The sequence below is a fragment of the Eretmochelys imbricata genome, chromosome 10, assembly GCF_965152235.1.
Source record: "Eretmochelys imbricata isolate rEreImb1 chromosome 10, rEreImb1.hap1, whole genome shotgun sequence".
Taxonomy (NCBI): Eukaryota; Metazoa; Chordata; order Testudines; family Cheloniidae; genus Eretmochelys; species Eretmochelys imbricata.
In genome coordinates this window covers 53,708,716-53,729,209 of record NC_135581.1, presented here as the reverse complement: position 1 = coordinate 53,729,209, position 20,494 = coordinate 53,708,716, and the positions used below count along the sequence as shown (strand labels likewise).

Here is a 20,494-nt window from a genome sequence, read left to right as displayed (position 1 = left end):
GGGACGGGCCCAGTTCATCTCTACCTTGGACTTAACAAAGGGGTACTGGCAGGTACCGCTAGATGAATCTGCCAAGGAAAGGTCAGCCTTCATCACACATCTCGGGCTGTATGAATTTAATGTACTCCCTTTCGGGCTGCGAAATGCACCCGCCACTTTCCAAAGACTTGTAGATGGTCTCCTAGCGGGATTAGGAGAATATGCAGTCGCCTACCTTGATGATGTGGCCATATTTTCGGATTCCTGGGCAGACCACCTGGAACATCTACAAAAAGTCCTTGAGCGCATAAGGGAGGCAGGACTAACTGTTAAGGCTAAGAAGTGTCAAATAGGCCTAAACAGAGTGACTTACCTTGGACACCAGGTGGGTCAAGGAACTATCAGCCCCCTACAGGCCAAAGTGGATGCTATCCAAAAGTGGCCTGTCCCAAAGTCAAAGAAACAGGTTCAATCCTTCTTAGGCTTGGCTGGTTATTACAGACGATTTGTACCGCACTACAGCCAAATCGCTGCCCCACTGACAGACCTAACCAAAAAGAAACAGCCAAATGCTGTTCAGTGGACCGGAAAGTGTCAGAAGGCCTTTAACAAGCTTAAAGCGACACTCATGTCTGACCCTGTACTAAGGGCCCCAGACTTTGACAAACCGTTCCTAGTAACCACAGATGCATCTGAGCGTGGTGTGGGAGCAGTTTTAATGCAGAAAGGACCTGATCAAGAATTCTACCCTGTAGTGTTTCTCAGCAAAAAACTGTCTGAGAGGGAAAGCAACTGGTCAGTCACTGAAAAAGAATGTTACGCCATTGTCTATGCTCTGGAAAAGCTACGCCCATATGTTTGGGGACGGCGTTTCCACCTGCAAACCGACCATGCTGCACTGAAGTGGCTTCACACCGTCAAGGAAACTAACAAAAAACTTCTTCGGTGGAGTTTAGCTCTCCAAGATTTTGATTTCGACATCCAACACATCTCAGGAGCTTCTAACAAAGTGGCTGATGCACTATCCCGTGAAAGTTTCCCAGAATCAACTGGTTAAAATCGTCCTTGAGATGTGGAAAATATTGTTAGTCTTTATGTACTTGGTAGTATATTTAGAGATGCATGTGTCTTATTAACTCTGTTTTTCCTAGAGCTCCAGGAAGAAATCCCAGCCAGTGTTTCACCCTAGCTGAGATTTGGGGGGCGTGTCATAAATATAAAGGGAAGGGTAAACCCCTTTGAAATCCCTCCTGGCCAGGGGAAAGCTCCTCTCACCTGTAAAGGGTTAAGAAGCTAAAGGTAACCTCGCTGGCACCTGACCAAAATGACCAATGAGGAGACAAGATACTTTCAAAAGCTGGGAGGAGGGAGAGAAACAAAGGGTCTGTGTCAGTCTGTATGCTGTGCTTGGCCAGGGATAGACCAGGAATGGAGTCTTAGAACTTTTAGTAAGTAATCTAGCTAGGTATGCGTTAGATTATGATTTCTTTAAATGGCTGAGAAAAGAATTGTGCTGAATAGAATAACTATTTCTGTCTGTGTATCTTTTTTGTAACTTAAGGTTTTGCCTAGAGGGGTTCTCTATGTTTTTTAATCTAATTACCCTGTAAGATATCTACCATCCTGATTTTACAGGGGGGATTTCTTTATTTCTATTTACTTCTATTTTCTATTAAAAGTTTTCTTGTAAAAAACTGAATGCTTTTTCATTGTTCTCAGATCCAAGGGTTTGGGTCTGTGGTCACCTATGCAAATTGGTGAGGCTTTTTATCCAACATTTCCCAGGAAAGGGGGGGTGCAAGTGTTGGGAGGATTGTTCATTGTTCTTAAGATCCAAGGGTCTGGGTCTGTAGTCACCTAGGCAAATTGGTGAGGCTTTTTACCAAACCTTGTCCAGGAAGTGGGGTGCAGGGTTTTGGGAAGTATTTTGGGGGGAAAGACGCGTCCAAACAGCTCTTCCCCAGTAACCAGTATTAGTTTGGTGGTGGTAGCGGCCATTCCAAGGACCACGGGTGGAATACTTTGTACCTTGGGGAAGTTTTGACCTAAGCTGGTAAAGATAAGCTTAGGAGGTTTTTCATGCAGGTCCCCACATCTGTACCCTAGAGTTCAGAGTGGGGGAGGAACCTTGACACCCCTCTTTTCAGATCATTTATGATTATGTTGAATAGGACTGGTCCCAGTACAGATCCCTGGGGAACACCACTTCTCTCAATTCTAAAACTGACCATTTGTTCCTTCCCTTTGTTTCCTATCTTTTAACCAGTTACCAATAAATGAGAGGATGTTCCCTCTTAGGCCATGACAGCTTACTTTGCCTAAGAGCCTTTGATGAGGGACCTAGTCATCAAAGGATTTCTGAAAATCTAAGTACACTATATCCACTGAACCCCCTTGGTCCACATGCTTGTAGACCCCCTCAAAGAATTCTTTAAGACATGAATAGACATGTGTCAGAAGACAGAGAAATAGATTTAGAATCCCATTTATTCACGTCTTTTAACTCAGACATCATCACCAGCCTTCTCCAAATGAGATAAAGATGGAGAGTCAGGGAGTGGGACACAGCCAGCCTCACCAAATGTATTAGGCCTCAGGCAGCAGGATCATAGAATCATAGAATCTCAGGGTTGGAAGGGACCCTCAGGAGGTCATCTAGCCCAACCCCCCGCTCAAAGCAGGACCAATCCCCAACTAAATCATCCCAGCCAGGGCTTTGTCAAGCCTGACCTTAAAAATATCTAAGGAAGGAGATTCCACCACCTCCCTAGGTAGAGCATTCCAGTGTTTCACCACCCTCCTAGTGAAAAAGTTTTTCCTACTATCCAACCTGAACCTCCCCCACTGCAACTTGAGACCATTACTCCTTGTTCTGTCATCAGCTACCACTGAGAACAGTCTAGATCCATCCTCTTTGGAACCCCATTTCAGGTAGTTGAAAGCAGCTATCAAATCCCCCCTCATTCTTCTCTTCCGCAGACTAAACAATCCCAATTCCCTCAGCCTCTCCTCATAAGTCATGTGTTCCAGTCCCCAAATCATTTTTGTTGCCCTCCACTGGACTCTCTACAATTTTTCCACATCCTTCTTGTTGTGTGGGGCCCAAAACTGGACACAGTACTCCACATGAGGCTTTACCAATGTCGAATAGAGGGGAACAATCACGTCCCTTGGTCTGCTGGCAATGCCCCTACTTATACATCCCAAAATGCCATTGGCCTTCTTGGCAACAAGGACACACTGTTGATTCATATCCAGCTTCTCGTCCACTGTCACCCCTAGGTCCTTTTCTGCAGAACTGCTGCCGAGCCATTCGGTCCCTAGTCTGTGCATGGGATTCTTCCGTCCTAAGTGCAGGACCCTGCACTTGTCCTTGTTGAACCTCATCAGATTTCTTTTGGCCCAATCCTCTAATTTGTCTAGGGCCCTCTGTATCCTATCCCTACCCTCCAGCGTATCTACCTCTCCTCCCAGTTTAGTGTCATCTGCAAACTTGCTGAGGGTGCAATCCACACCATCTTCCAGATCATTTATGAAAATATTGAACAAAACCGGCCCGAGGACCGACCCTTGGGGCACTCCACTTGATACCGGCTGCCAACTAGACATGGAGCCATTGATCGCTACCCGTTGAGCCCGACAATCTGGTCAACTTTCTATCCATTTTATTTTTATTTTATTTATTTTTCTGTCTTTGGAAGTTGCCAGTGAAAGGAGTTTTGCTTAAGTTTTTCTTCTTTGGTATCAGTGAGGAACCAGAAGATCAGACCACTACTCAAGGCCCCTGGAAGTCTCCTGCTTTACGAGGTCCCAAGAAAGAAGACAGAGACCAGTACATATCTGTCAAACCACTGGGTTTCCTCACATGCTGGGTAACAACATTTTTTTTCCCCCTTGCTGTTTTGTTTTTCAATTAAAATAACAGAAAAAAAGCATGTTTTGAAAGGAACCAGACAGGCAACATGGAGAATACTCACAATACGTGAAAGAAAATACATACTTGTTTGACAAAATCCACAGTTCAGAGAGCGTTGGAGACAAAGAATATTTTTCATAAATGTCTCGTGAGAAAAACACTTCAACACCATTTTTTGGTGAAACATTCCTGTTTAAAAAAAAAAAAAAGACAACATGTAGTTGCAATTCAATCTCACAAAACACAGCACTGACTATATGGTTACTGACACCAACCTAAGAACAATATCTAAGTGACCGAACACTCAGAATTTGAAAAATGATTCTTTGAATCACTCAGAAATAAGGTATATAGTTCTGTGTGAAAAGGGTGAAAATGTTATCTAAAATGTTCACATCCTCCTCCCCCTCAGACAGATATAAACCCAATGGTTCATTTCAACATTAAAATGAACTTGTTCCTCACTATTCAAAAGAAAGCTTACAGATAGGATGGGGTACATTTCTAGAGCTGGTCAGAGAAAATTTTATGGAGCCATATTTTGTCGGAATATTGTGATTCAAATCTAAACACTTCGGAAAGTTGGGTCAATTTTGCTGGGATTCCATTTAGAAAATAATATGGAAAAAAGTTCTGACAATGTTGAAACTTCCTGCACTGTTGAATAGCCACTGAGAACTGCAGTGTGGCAGTCCCCCCCACCCAGTGACAGTCACTGCTCTGTGCCCCCATGCTGTACTTTAGGATTCTTCTGAATAAAAATAATGCAAATAATTATAATTTCTTCCTCTCTCCTACACTACCTGCTAAATAACCATACTGCTTCAAAGGTAATTACAATCCACCTACCTAAAATATATGTGGTAATCTCAACCAGATAGGGTATTTTTTCAGTTTTTGTCCTAAACTTTTTGTCCTCTGTGTAGTGTTAGTCTGACATATTAAACAGGTCTTATTTTTCATCTCAATGGTGGTTGTATTTCATTAGTGGGTGATTTCTTCATGAAACATAAAATTTGTCATTCTCTAAAATAAGCAATTGTAGATATGGGCCTTGATCCTGCAAAGGCTTATGAATGTGCTTACAGTTAAGCACTTGCACAAGTCCTTGCAGTGTCAAGGCTGTAAAATGTAAGCTCCTTAGGGAAAGGATCTCATTTTATTTATCTGTAAAAATCATTGGCACATCTATGTGCTGTGTTAATAAATGACCATTTAAAACATTATATAAAATTACTACAGGGGCATTAGCATTGCAGCATTAGTTCAATTAACTGCTGACCAACCCCCTTCCCTATGGGAAAGATGTGGGTGGAATGAAGGAGAGGAAAAACAAAAATATTATTTTTAATATGTGATCCCAGATGTGTCCTATCACAGATCAAGGCTAATGCAGGCATTGCTTGAAGCAGAGCCTCTGAACTGATCAGCTCTTAGTCCCATCCCTTGCTAGATTGCACTGCTGTGTCCATAGACTCTCCCACAGATTTCCCACCACTGCTTCCAAGGGGGAGAGTTATAGTACAGACAGGAAGCCGGCATTTTGCGCCGCATTGGTGCTTTTCAGTTGTTAATGGCTTCATTTTTATTTGTAGGCGATCGCTGGGACAACAACGAGGCGGCAGCTCCTAGTACAGGGCATCAGACTTTAATTAGTTCTTATCCAGATCCCTCGCTACACAACGGGGCGGGGGTGAGAGCACGCGGTGGTTCCAGCAATCGCCTGTGCCCCGTCCACACTGGCGGGCCAAGTGCGGGGACCCCCGAGCAGCTGAGCCAGTGAGAAAGGCGATGCGGAGGCAGCGAGCGGGGAATCTCGGAGGCTACAGCGATGGCGCGTTGGTTACACGACCTCAGCAGCAAGGGGATGGAAGACACCGGGGGGCTCGCGGAGGCTCTGAGCTACACAACCCCGTTGCGGTGCGGCAGCCTGCCAGAGGCTGGGACAGTCAGCTCGGGACTGACTGTCCCACGCTCGGGACAGTCAGCGCAGCAGCGGTTTGTGCCCCCGCTCGCACACAGCACCGCGCCGGGGGAAACCCGACCTCAGCAGGGCCCAGGCGACAGGGCCCGGGGCCCCCATCAGCCCCGGGGCAGAGCCACACGTACTCACCAGGTGAGCCGCTTCTCACCGGCCTCCATCTTGGCCGCGCTACCCCCCGAAGAAGCCCGTGCCTCTTCTCCCGGCAACGGCAAACTATCCCTTCCACGAACCCAGCCACCCCGCCCTCACAGCGCTACCCAATCAGCACCTCGGAGCGCGCTGGACGCGGTCTCACGTGGGTGAGGCAGCCAACCAGAGCCGGAGCTCGAGCAGCATCTGCAGCTCCGTGAGCGGCCATCTTTGGTGTGGGCAGAGCGAGCGGCTCCTCCATTGCCCACACCGGCCCGGTCAGAGAATCCCACCCCTTCCCTCAGGGGGCGCTGCGGGGGCGGGGATTGATGGGCGGGAGTTCCCTCCCCGAGCAGCCCGTCCCGTCCCGAGAGACAGAGCGGGGACGTGGGGGCGGCTCTCAGGCGGACTCCGGCCCAAGGCTGCTTGGCAGCAGCGTGGCCACGTCTGGGCTTCTTTAGAAGGCGCTTTGGTCGCCAGGGAGTTGCAGGGCTCTGGGCTCCTTTTATTTGGCGGTTGCTTATTTGGGCTGTTTTGTACTGGGCGACTTCAAGGCACAGTTAGTTTAAAACGGGTGTACCGTGTAGGCGTGGTGTTGGGCCCCTGCACAGGCGGTTCTCCGGCCCCCCTCCGCTTCAGTTAGGAAAACACACCCAAATTCATGAACTTTCTGGCCCGCCCACGTGCCAGTTTTTTGTCCCACACTTGGGGTGCGCTTCAACCGTTCAACACAGAACTGTACCACATTGAGGCAAGAGACCCCGGGGGATGGAGAGAGGGAGGATGCCCTTTTTTAACAACGTGAGTACACACAGCTGTATTGTTTTCATATTTGGAATGCATTACTGACTGTTGTATGCAACAAAATTAGAACTACTGAAAAATGGAATTTGTATAAACAGCTCCTGCCTTCCCTCTGAATGGGGGGAGGGATAGCTCAGTGGTTTGAGCATTGGCCTGCTAAACCCAGGGTTGTGAGTTCAATCCTTGAGGGGGCCATTTGGGATCTGGGGCAAAAATTGGGGATTGGTCCTGCTTTGAGCAGGGGGTTGGATTAGATGACCTTCTGAGGTCCCTTCCAACCCTGATATTCTAGGATTCTATGATGATTCCATGAAATGTGTTGGGCTTGTTTTGAAAGGTAGTGCCACTTTTTGCTCTCATGAGACTTGGCAACCCCATGTCCCCCCAGAGCCACTGAGGGGAGACCTGCCTCCACCCTGTCCCGCTCCGAGGAGGGGCTGGGCCCCCTCAGTCTGGGCTGGGCTGTGTGCTTCAGCTGTCCTGGGTGGCCCCCTGGATCTCCAGGCAAGGGCACCTCTGGGCATCCGGCCCAGCCTGGAGGAGAGGAGGGTGGGGGCAAGCAGGGGAGAGGGATGGAGAAGAGGAGGTACACAGCAGGTGGGGGGGTTAGATGAGGGGAGGAAAGAAGCCAGGCCCACTGACAGCAATTCTGGGCCCCAGGGCAGAATAGTCAATGGGCCCCCCACGCACGCACAAGCCATGCCAACGCGGACGCAGTCCACCTGACATTCGGGCGGTGCTATGTCTGTGTTGGCTAGTGCCCAGTGAGCCTGTGCTGCTGGGTGCGCTCTTCTGGCACGGTCAGGGCTTCCATATGCCCACCCACTAAGGTTGCCAGCTGTCTAAACGAGCAGACCCAAAGACCCTTGCCCTGCCCCCTGCCTGTCCCTTCCCTGAGACCATGCCCTGTCCCACCCCTTCTCTGAGTCCCTGCCCCCTGCTCACCCCATCCCCCCTCTCTCCGATGTACTCCCCCACCCTCACTCATTTTCACCAGGCTGGGGCAGAGGGTTGGGTGCAGGAGGGGTGCGGGCTCTGGGATGGAGTTTGGGTACAGGAGGCGGTGAAGGGTGGGGCTCCAGGAGGATGTTTGGGTGTGGGAGGAGGTCTGGGGTGCTGGCTCTGGAGGGAGTTTGGGTGTGGGAGGGGGTGAGAGGTTGGGCTCTGGGAGGGAGTTTGGATGCGGGCTTTAGGTTGGGGCAGGGAGTTGTGGTACAGGAGGGAGTCAGGGGAGTGGTACTTACCTTGGACGGCTCCTGAAAGCGATTGGCACACCCCTCTGGCAACGGTTCCTAGGTGAGGATGGAATATCTGGGCGACCGCCCCTGCAGCTCCCATTGGTCGCAGTACAGGCCAATGGGAGCTGTGGAGTTGGCACTTGGGGCAGGGGCCGTGCGTGGATACTCCCTCCGCAGGGGCTGCAGGGACATGCTGGCTGGGTCCGTGAGCGGCACGGAGCAAGGGTGGGCAGGAAGCCTGCCTTAGCTCCACTGCCAGTGGCAGCCGGGGGCCCCTGCACCCTTTTAAATCGCCCAGGCCCCATGGCAATTGTCCCCTTTGCCCACCCCCACCCCCATTGGCGGGCCTGAGAGGAGGGATGAAGCAGGCAGGGGGGCTGTGGGGGAAGGGGGTGGAGTGGAGGAGAGGAAGGACTTAGCAGGCAGCAGTGGGAGGGGATGGAGCAGGGATTGGAAGAGGCGGAGTGCAGGCTTATTGTACCTACCACATAGGATCCTCTTTCTTCCCTTGACTCCCTTTCAGGGGTGGTGGAATCTTCTTAACATTGGGGGGCCACGGGCACCCAAACTGTTGCCCCATCCCACAGTGCTGCCCCTTCCCCCAAGGCTCCTCCCCCCAAAGCCCCGTTCCTGCACCGTCTCTTCCTCCCAAGAAACTCTCCCCCCTCCGGTTGTTCATCCTTATGGCCAGTAAAAAGTGGGAGGTCCATCACCCTCTGACCCCCACTGTTCTAGCACCCCTGCTCAGTTTCCTACAAGCACTCCCTTATGCCACTACCTTTTAATTTTCTGCAGAGCCAGCTCAGCAGCCCTCCCTGTAAGAAATCAGCAGGGAATCACCCACTATGCATAGAGAAGAGTGCATCTCTGTCCTAATATTACAGCACTTAAGCTTTGAATAGAGAGAGAATTTTCTGAGAACTTACAGGTAAATTCATTATAGGAGTTTAAATTAATTTTAAATTAGGTCCTTTAAGAAATTTACCATTCTGTGTCTGCCCATTTCTTTATTAATAATGGAATAATACAACTCTTTCAACTTCCTATGTAGTTAAAACTCACTGCAATCTTGTGCATAAACTAAATTTCAACTTTTTAAAATTAATAGTAATTTTTTTCTATTATCCTTCAGAACTGAAAGTTTCCTCTTCAGTACAGGCTGAGCAATAACATTCTTCTATACTTGCAGGGGTTCTCAGCCATTTGCTTTCTGAGGTTCCTCCCCAACACGCTATAAAACCCCCCTGGCCCATCTGGAGTGGTAGGGGAGGGAGGGGGAATCGGAGTTCTGGCAGGTGGGGGCGGGCCGTCAGACATAGGCATAGTTTGACTTCTGTTTTGTTGGGGCAGGGGCAGGGCCAGGCAGGGCTTAGGCTAGCTCCGCACAGTGGGGTCTGGGGAGGGAGCGCAACCTAAAACCCACTGACTCAACTCAAAAGGCCACCCAGCCTGGGGGGAAAAGGGGGAGGGGAAAAAGGTGAAAACCACTCAGGGTGAAGGCAGGTGGTAGTTAGGAACTGTGTGCAGGTAGGGGTGTAGCTCAGGGTGCAGGGAGAGGGTAGCTTGGGGCTGTGTGCAGGCAGGGTGTAACTAGGGCAGGCTTCTCAAGTGCCAGGAGGTTTCCCTAGGGCCACAACAGCTTCCTGAGCCATGATGCAGGAGGCTGCAAAGCATCTGCCCCTCCCCCCGCCTTCCCTGTTCCTCCTGGATGCACAGCCCTGCATGGCCCCTGGAGACAGGTATCATGCAAGTATTACTTGTCACAGCCTTCCAGATAGCTACTAAGTGTCATGTGAAAAGTGATTGATATTAACACGTCACTTTTCACAGTAATATTTTTATTATTGAGTCTGCAAAAAACCCCCTACATGAATAAATTACAGTGATGTGGATATGTATATGTGCTATTTATTTGCTTTTCCTAAAGTTAATCAAGTATTTTAGGAAGAAGTGTCAGTGCGGCCACCAGCAAGAGTTGGTGGTCGCACTCTGAGGCCGCCAAAAAATTTGTTGTGAGAACCCCTGAACTAGGAGCTGTGTGCATGCAGGGGGTAGCTAGAGGCTCTGTGCAGGCAGGGGTGTAGCTCAGGTTGCAGGGAGGGATTTAGGTAGGGGCTGTGGGGCAGGAGGCCCCCTCTCTCATGGTTGCTACTCCCCAAGGGATCTGCCAGCCCCAGAGCCAGGTCTATCTGCCTGGGTGGCTCTTACTGGGTCGAGCAGTCAAAGGGGGCAGGGAGCTGAGGAGCAGCTTCAGCCCTGGACACCAGGAGACTGGAATCACGACAGCTGCCCGCTCCATGGCACCAACCAGAGCAGCAGCTACCCTGACCTGACCTGGCCAGAGGAATGTGGCCTCCAAAGAGAGAGGAGGAAGGGTATTTGTGTGGAGCTGCCCTGGGACTGTCCCACTCTGGTTAAGGCACTGCAGTTTGACGGGGGGCAAGGCCCCTCCATGCCCCTCCCAACTCTGCCCATGGGCTTGCAGCTTCTGCCCCGCCGGGCACTGGGGCTCAGGGCTTATGGCCCCCCTGAGAACTGCTGTTTTATAGTGAATTCCATGAAGAACTGCCCTTTTTAAGAATGGCTACCATCTTTCCATTATTAACGAGTGTGTGATTACAGCTGCCCTTTGCAAAAATGTACTTTCAAAATGACCACCACGTCCCATTGTCTCCAGTAGGAGTGAGTGCCCCCATAAAACACTGAGATCCTCTGACAGCACCTTGTAACTATCAGCTCTTGTCTGAACATACAGGACCAGATAATGAAGAAGACTGGGACACCACCAGACTAATGCAGAGGTCAGAGATACAACTCAGAGGAAAGGAAAAGTACATGATTCCAGATCCAGTCTGCCCCTACTCCTGCTGCTGTGAGTAAAATGGTAGGCTTCAAAGGTACTTGGCCTGTCTGCCTTTCCTCTTCTCTAATATTCCTTAATATATATGGCAGCAAGTACAACTCTGATGTACAGCCACTGGCTGTATTCTTCAACTCTCTCCCCGCCCCTTTCCCTCACAGTCTCTTCAACTCAGCCTTACTCCATATTTGCCTTTCATATTGTCCCTCCTTCCTCTTCAGTGTTCCCTCTCACCCCACCATCTAGCTTATCCCTGCCTAACTAAACCCACCCAAACATGAAATAATGGAACTAAGTGACATTTGTTGCTATCACATTGTATGTGCATTATATCCCTTTCCCTACCCTTTATGTGTCTTTTTTATTTAGACTGTAAACTTTTCAGGGCAAAGACTGTCTACTACTCTGTCCAATGCTTAACACCTTGGACCGCCATTCTTGGTTGTCCCATAGGCACTACCATAATAAAGCTGATAAATAATAATAATGGAACAAGGGAATCTGTGAGATGAAGGACTGCAAGGTGGAGTGGAGAAGCATCCACTAATTCATCCCAGCACAAGGGTGCAGCCAACAGAAATGTTGGGAATCTCTGGCCTACTGCAAAGTGCAGTCTGATCCATTTATTCTCTGAGCTAGAAATCAGAAATCCTTTTTCAGTTTCAATCCTGTTCAAATCCCCCGTAATCATATTTTTTTTTATTTCAAAAGGCCTGATTTACATCAATTCCTTTCCATAGAGTTATTTCTTTCACTGGAATAACATGAATTTTGACTTACCTGGATTCTCTTGAATCACAGACTCACGTAAACCCCCATGCACTTCAGTGACGCAGAATAATCAGGCACTAATAGCACTAGCTAGAGTAAGTAAATGCCTCAACTGCCAAAGCTTCCCCTACAAAGCTTTGTTAATATACATCATATTTTACTTGAACCAGCCTGTTATTTCAGTCTTGGGCCTGGTTGGAGGAAAGATGACCACCTACTCCACATTTCAACTCTGTGCAACCTTATCTTGACCTTCTTGGCCCAAATCTTCAAAGGTGTTTAAGCTCCTAGCTTCCATCGATTTCAATAGAAATTAGGAGCCTCAGTGCTTTGAGGCTCTGGGCCCTTGGCCTTGTGTGTATTCATTAGCACAGTCTATAATTCCAGGATCACATGCTATTTTTTCCATAGGATCCCTGTCTCATTCAGTGCACAGAATGGACCTGTTCTGTGGATGAATCAGGGTTATGTAGTGAAGCAGGTTGTTGTCTGTGGTACTCATGCATCGTTTGTTCAGAAGTGAAGGTTTGTACTAAATGAGGATTGTACCCAAAAAATTGTTAAAGTGATTAAATGCTGGTCTGGAGAGTTAGATTCTATCCTTGCCTCTACCACAGAGTTCCTTGGTGATGCTGGGCAAGCTACTTAAACCAAAACTTTTCACAGGTGGTCACAAATGCTTCAGTTTCTTGGTGCCTGGTGTGACACCCTGGGTTCTGATTTGCAGAAGTACCGAGCACTCACATCTGCAACTGAAGTCTTGGGAGCTGTACTCTGAACACATGAAGCATGATATGCTAAGTACTTCGAAAAATCAGGTCCTAAATGTCTCAGAGTAGGCACCCAAAATTAGTAGATATTTCTGACCCTAATCTCTCTGTGCCTCAGTCAGTTCCACAAGTGTAAAAAGGGGGATAATAATACCCTCCCATCTCACAGAAGTGTTGTGAAATAAATACACACACACACACTTTTTTGAAGCACAAAGATACTGTAGAAAAGCCTATGAGGAAATTAATAATTCTGTCTTCAGAGCAGGGTTTGGATAGTGTGCAGTAAAAAAAAGGCATGGGCCACACATTAAACAAGGAGAAAACTAAATATTGAATAGCATCCATCCCCTGTACTGAATGTAGTTGGGATCCTGTGGAAAAAAATAGTATGAGATCATGTAATTAAAGACAGTATCATAATGTATACACACAAGGGGGCTGAATTAAACTTGCAGAGTCAACAGTAATCCTGGCATTTCCAACAGTTCAGTGCTTAACTTAATAATGTTCTTTTAAGGTAGTTTTTTGTGTGCAGTGGCTTCTCCACAATGCGATATCTACATACCTGAACCTGGACAGACTCTCTCTTCGTTACATGCCAGTACTGTTCTAGGATAACAGACCCTTGGATTCCAGTCCTCACAAGTGTTCACACTCACTCTGCTAACATCCTTGATGTTGTTATTGTTGAGTCTATATGTATCTAGTAATGTAGTGGGGTAAAGACATGCACCTAGATTCTTTACTATGCCTGACAGTGTCAAACGGTTGAATACTAAAAAACTGTATAGAGGTTTATTTGTTCAACAAAATCTACCATGACACATCTAGAGCTTGATTAACTTTGTACCTCTGTACAGCCACCAAGGAATAAATTTAACACGTAACACAATGCAGAAAATGAATATGATCCTAATGGAAAAAAATAATAAGACACGTGTTTCCATTAGAAGCTGAAACTTTTATTACAGGATAACAGTACATAAAGCACATCTAAAATTGATGTGTTCAATGCACTTAATAAAGGTAATGTAATATTAAAGGTACAAGTTTCTAAGTACAATATAACAACATTCATATTAGAATGAAAATTGGAGTATTTAAAAGACAACATTAAATCTCTTATTTTTACAGTTGTATTTACAAAATGAATCAAAATACTTTTTCAGGACTCAGAGTAAAATAAACTGTTGAATATAAGCAGACTATTGTAAGAGTGAGTTTAAAAGAAGATTCAAGAAAGTGAAAAGTTAGGTGATAATGGGTAAAGATCATTAGCAAAGTTTTAATACAATACATTTTAACATTTCTCTTGATGGCTTATACTTTTATTGTGACTAGAAAAGGAATTTTTACATACTGTACACATTTACATGTACAGTATAATTTCATTTAAACTTGCATGTATTTACAGAAAAATGAGTATTACTCAATGAGGTTTGTGAAGTTCATGTGCTTAATCATCAAACCAACACACATTTGTAATCAGCACTTATTCTGGTCTCTTTACTTTAAACATTTAGTTACAGGAGAAAATATTACCAGAGGGTTTTGCATAATTTATATAACAACTAAACTTAAACAATCAGGGAGAACATTTTCCTAGCATAAAGTTTATGATGTATATGTTAGCAGATAAAAATTTAAGAGATCCTCCACTGATTGCTGTTTGAAAGTATCAAAAGGTGATGTAAATCAACAAGGGATTTAGAAATAAAATCATCATGGCTTGTATTTAAATAAGACTAACTCTGAAGGTTTTAAAAGTAATTGTCCTGATAGTGTTTGTAATTAAACTTTCTACTTATGAAAATATACCCATGGTGCAGTAAAGTTTGTATTTATTTTCAGGACAATAGTATGTTACTGTAAAAAAAAAATATTTTCCTTGGATTGAGGGTACAAAAGCAGTGCATGGAAGCCAAGAATCATGGCCTTAAAATTCACTACCTTCTGTTATCAAAAAGTGCAGTAAACAGAAACATTATCTTTAATAAATTGCTCAAAAATCTTTGCTAAAGATCTTATAAATTCAGTAATATTACAGAAAAATTCTAATAAATATTTAAAAAGGTTAATTACCTCAGATATTTGATATCCATCAATTTTGTAAGAACTTAAATGACAATATTCGTGGGAGGAGAGAGTTGAAGCGAAGAGTAACTCCAAGTATGATTTCTAGATAAATAAAGGTATGTATAAAAATTCAGAAAATATCAAGTTCTCTGACTGACTGACTTCCACAAAGTCCATTTCTGCATTAACTTTAGGTGTCAAAGTCCATCCTTGAACATGCATGTGTCATTTTAATGAGAATCACATATGCATATATAAGGTCAGAATTTGGACATCAATGTTTCATGAAAGATTTACAGAACATTCCCATTGACAATAACTGGAATTAGGCATATAGGCATGATCATGTGACTTCTGGAATGGGAAGTGCCCTCCATTCCTGTTAGATAGGGGGAAGAAGGCACCCAGCACTTAGCAGGTTTAGGTCTATATCTATATATCTATATCTCACATGGACTAACTGGAAAAGAGATCCCCCAGTTAACTACCTACTTCAACCCTTAAACTAGACAGCATTTTATACTGGGGAACTGGCTACATATTTTTCGTATGATGTGATATGCAGTGAAAGCATTTTAGCAACCCAATGGATAATAAACAGGACATAGCACATTTATCATAATATGAACATAGAAAAATATTTGATATCAAATATCTATTCTGTTGAAGTAATTTTCTCCTCATTAAATATACTACAGAATAATTTATATAATGGTACTATGTATTTAAAGAGAAAAAACATGTCCCAGATCTAGTACTCTGATACAGGTACTTGTTGGACATATGTAGATTATATATATATATATATATATATGCTCGTGTGTATGTGTGTGTGTGTATATATATATACACACACATAACATACACACACACACGCATATATATATGTTATAGACAGTGAAATTAACAAGACCCAAGGTGGTATTGTCTAGGAATAAAAGGGGTTTGTTTTTTTGTTCACAAAAGTAACTTATCTAGCACCACACATCAGAAAAAACACAAAAATAGCACACTCTAGTTCTAAACAGCTATGTCTAAAATAGATTATATAGTAAAACAGATATTATACAGCATAATGTGGTATTTGATAAACAGATAAATATTTGCACTGTGTAGGCTGTTTATAGCATAACTTTATCTATACAGAATGAAAGCAAAAAGTTAACCGTATAGAGGTGAGCAGAACAACATTAAATATGACTCAAAAGCAGAGACAAAGATAAAGTTGAAAGAACAGAGCAAGAGAAAATGTTTACAGGCCATTACAAATCCTTAAATTAATAGTAAAATAAGGAATTAGTTGCTGAAGTTTAAGAAAGCAGTAAACAAGAGATTGCATTTACATGCAGATGTCTAAAATTTGTATTTCTTTTTAAATCTATGCACAAAAAGTCATTTGTTTTTATTGCTTGACATTCAATTATGGCTAGAGTATTTTTAACCTTCTTTTTGTACTTTGGAAACAACAATATGTTAAAAGGTGCCATAAAAATGGACAACATTGAAATCAGTTTGCAAATAAACCTCCTAACACTGCAGTTCTTTATACATTTTAAAAAGCCTTGTCTGGGGTTTGTCATATGTTAAATATATTTAAATTGGGAAAATACACTGTAGCTTGAAGCCTCCCATTGGCCCAAACATCCAATACAAAAACACATCTCCATAAAAGGAGCAGGCAGACAATACAGTTACATATAAAGAAGCAGCCAGCTAATGTCCTAATAGTCAAAATATTTACCACTGTTCTTTCTATAAATTGTTTCAAAATTAAACACAAAAATGAGGAAAAATTTGGATTTAGAAAGATATTTACAGTACATATGTCTTTTGTGAAATAAAATTCACTGTATTGCTTATGAATTCTCTGCATTTAGGTATTATATAATTAAAGAGATTGCAAGTGCTTGTAAAATTTATGCATCTATATTAAGATAGTTTAGGGGGAATTCAGTATATTAAGCAGATACAAACATGGAAAGCATGCGGATATTGCCTAAAAATAAAGTCTGATGTCATATATATTATGCCAAGCTAAACAACTTTCTTGTGAAGTGAAGCTCCAGAAGGTAATGAGATTGTGAGGAAAGATATCCAAGTGAATATTGAGGCAGCAAAATCTAAATGTAAAGAGTGTATATTGATTGCCTGCATAGTCAGAATATTTCATACATTTTTATTTTCACAATGTAAAGGGGCTAAACATTTCATGTGGCATCATGTTTTATTTCATATGTGGTTAGTCTACTTATTGCTCTAGAAGGTTATTGCTATATTCTACCTCTAATAAAGGCCAAAAAACCCAAACCCTCTGTCATTTGTCACTGGCAGTTCCGTATATGGAATATAAAGGTAGAATACAGCTTTTATTATGTTAAAATTCCTTTAAATGCCTGAATAAAATTCAAAGAATGGAGTAGATACTAGCAATTATCCTTTTATTAAATGTTATATATTTTCCCTCTTTACCTGGTGTCTTAACAGCATTATATTGGGCTGCTAAGGTACACAGTAATGGGAGCTGAGCGAATACTGCAGATATTTATCTATAAATGGTTATTTCAGTTTTTTAAATTAATTTTTTCTATTGCATTTGGCTTCCTTGTATGTTTGCTTTCCCTGAACATTCCACCAAATAATTTAAGTGGCAGGAATATTCAAGCAAATGTCACACTAATATTCAAACATGTTCATAGAAGGTGAATTTTAAAGTAATATATATTAATCATAAAAATCCAATTCTAAGAGGTTCACTCCTCCAATTAGGAAAAGGAAATATACTGAGTGTCCTAGGTGTCACAATCAAAACCAGCCAACACAGCTAAAATTTCAAATATTGAATACTCAGAGAAAACTCCTTATCACTAATTATTTCAGATTATTATACAGTAATTTTTTCCTACAACAAATATTGATAAAATCCATTATCTGCCTGTGGGAGACTCAAATACAGAGCTGAACTGTAGAATAAATGATTAATTACAAACTGTGTGCACAGTTTTAGTAGTAACCCGGTTTCTGTATCCGTTTAAGAGTCCCTAACTCTGAAGACTAGGGAAGGTCTAAGCCAATCATTAGTAGACCTGGGCAAATTTTTTTTGACCCAAACTTTTTTTTTGAGAAATATGCAGACTTGTTTTTGTGAACTCATGTTGATTTGGTTGCATTGTTTGCTTTGGAATACATATATTTTTAAAATCCAAATACTTTGACATTTCTGAAAAAAAATCGTCTCGGTTGAAAATGACTTTTGAAATTTGTTTTAATTTTATTTCAAAATATTCAAGCATTTTTAAAAACTTTTTGATTTGCCAAAAATTTCAAACATTTTCATTGTCAGTCTAATCCAAATGATTTTTTCCCTCTGACTGCTCAAAATTGCTAACGAATCAAAAAATCCATTGTTTACCCTTTATCATCAGAGAGTCCAGGAAAATACATGCACCAATGTCTGGGGCACTGAAATACAGAGGTAAAATTTATCTTGTAAACTGTTCACATTGAATGATTTGCAAATATGAACAGAAGGATGTCAACCATTTCAGTAAATATCTTTAGACCTCTACCTTAGTCTTTACTCGTTCAGGATCAGCATTAGGGATTCTCTTCTAACAAAAATAAAAGAGAATGAGATCTGATCAAGAGACCAACCTTCTTAGGCAATTTTCTGTCTTAAAACTAAACCTGCATGCATTAGAAAATCAACTGCATAAGCTTGTAGAGTGGTTATTTTAGACAGATTTCACTAGATTTATTTTTTTACATAAATGTAGAATTGGGATTCGTGTTATACAAGCGAAGAAAAAATGAAAACTCCCAAGAAAATGGAGAAATGATGCTTTTTAAAAGAATAATTTAAATCACATAGGTAAGATTTTGAGAAATCACTCTTCTTGCCCTGATTAAAGAGTCTCACAATCTTGCCCATTGCATTTGTAATTTTTTACTTGTTTTTATTTTAGGTACAAAGGAAAGCAAAGCAACTCCATCACTTCTGCAGGGCTTCCAGAACCCAATATAGACATACTGTATTTGAAAAATCTTACACTAAATCCATAGCGTTTTGGCATTGACAGATTAGACTTTTCTGTTTCCTGCTACTACTGCAATTGCTGTAAGACTTAGATGTGGAAATGCAAAGATGTAGGTAGCTACAGTGCTTCTTTAAATGACATATTTTTGGTTTACAGTGAAGCACATAGAGCAACAGCAGGGAAGGTCTAATAACTTGTTCTCCTGGTATTCTTCTGGTTTTAATGGTGTTCTGTGCTATATGACTCAATGTAAAGTTTGAATAATCATAGCATTTCCACGCATATTATAGTGCATATGAAAAACTGAGTTCTCTTTGATAATTATAATTTAAACATTGAAGATTCATTTTTTGTTACAAAACACTCCTATGATTAAAAAATGGTGAACAGTGGGTCCTGAAATGAAATTTGAATAATGATTTGTTTTCCAAGAATGTTTACAAAATTCTGTATGATTTTTAAAGTTCTATTTCTTCCTTTCTTTAATTTTTCATTAAATAAGACTGATGAGCAATGGGCTGGAAACTCAAATGAGGCACACATGGAGAGTTTAGACACATAAGAGTTCTACACAGTTCACTTGTGCCTTGGAGGGATGATGATATATTTTTCAAAAAGCAATTTGTCCCAGTAGTACTGGCCACCCTGTTGAAGAGTTTTAGTTGATCCCTGAGCACATTAGTTTCTGACTCTTAAACCCAAGTCTGAAATAATAGGGCTTCTAGTGTTGATAACAAGATGGATTGTCATTCACAGTTAAGTCAATCATAAGGTGCTTATTTATTTACCCTTTTCGTCACCAATCAGCACAAAGAACTGTCAGAAAATAACTTTTATTTCTCTTTTTAAATAAAAGAAGGGCACAAAATGATTAAACAATTTTTATGACAGTGGCTTTAGGATTATTATCTGGCTGCCCCTCAACAACAAACAAGTGATTCAATCGACATTCCTTAGGAAAAAAAAGTAAAAAAAAAATCCTGTACAAATATGTATTTTTCCCTGAGGGATAAGGTTACACCCGCAAGTGCTCTATGTACATATTGCACTATAGAGGAATGAAGAACATGTGCAAAAAAGCAACAATGATCAAAGCTTACTAATCAATCCTTGTAATCATGATTCTGCTATGTTGTCTTGCATTTTGGAATGTCGTAACACAAATAGCTATATTCCTTTAATTAAAAACATAAAAAAAAAGAGGAGGAAATAAAACAAACCCCCCACACCTCTACTATGGCACATTCAATGAAATAAAAAGTTTTCCAAAGACAAATAGACAAATTCCATCAACAAAGTAATACAAAGTTCGTTCTTTTGTTTTTTGTTTTTGTTTTTTAGAAAAATTACATTACTTTCTTTCATTGTTTCACATTACAAAATCTTTTTTTTTTATCTTTACACAAATCACATTTTATTGCAGGAATATTTCAAGTGCCATCAAATATTTATAGAAGGGTTAAAAAAATAGAAGTCTCTCTAAAGTGGTCCAGACAAGGCTTTGTATAGAATAAATCTTTTTTCCACCTTCTATTTTTGAGTTAAGTATTTTGAATACATTTTTTTATTCCACTGACAGCCTAGAAGCAGACACACACACATTCATGCATGTGTGCACACGTGCATGCGCACACACACTCAGACCTTGGTCTCCATACTAGGATACAGAAACTTTATAAAGAAAAACCAAACTTAAGAACAGCATCTCACATCACCTCATCCAATAGTTATTAAAAAGATGAACAGCATCAGTCACAAAAGTACATCAGAGTGGACCAACTGACACTGTACGGTAGTACCTCTTCTTTAAGAAAGCTTGAGAATGTTTCTTTGCCTTAGAACAGAAAACTGGATAGATGTCAACAACCCAAGACAATTTCTTTACAAATTATAAGGAGCAGCTCACTTAAGAGGAATAATTATTCCAATA

The 20,494-nt window shown here is 42.3% G+C and overlaps 1 protein-coding gene and 1 long non-coding RNA gene across 5 annotated transcripts in view; one reads left to right on the top strand and one right to left on the bottom strand.

Moving 5' to 3' along the window:
• ICE2 (interactor of little elongation complex ELL subunit 2) overlaps positions 1-6,084 on the bottom strand; it is a 68,940-nt gene extending 62,856 nt beyond the window's left edge. For all 4 annotated transcript variants that reach the window (XR_013347252.1, XR_013347253.1, XM_077827623.1 and 1 more), the window contains exons 1-2: positions 6,009-6,084; positions 3,980-4,084 (exon numbers count right to left, since the gene is read on the bottom strand). Coding sequence is in view for 2 of the 4 variants with exons in the window: in XM_077827623.1 (XP_077683749.1) it covers positions 3,980-4,084; positions 6,009-6,037 (134 nt within the window). In the remaining 2 variants the exon portion in view is untranslated. The remainder of the gene's footprint in view (positions 1-3,979; positions 4,085-6,008) is intronic.
• Positions 6,085-6,260: 176 nt separating this feature from the next.
• Positions 6,261-20,017, top strand: LOC144271281 (uncharacterized). Its single transcript, XR_013347325.1, has 4 exons — positions 6,261-6,809; positions 10,806-10,934; positions 18,304-18,398; positions 18,493-20,017. It is a non-coding gene; the product is annotated as an uncharacterized LOC144271281 (long non-coding RNA).
• Positions 20,018-20,494: the final 477 nt, after the last annotated feature.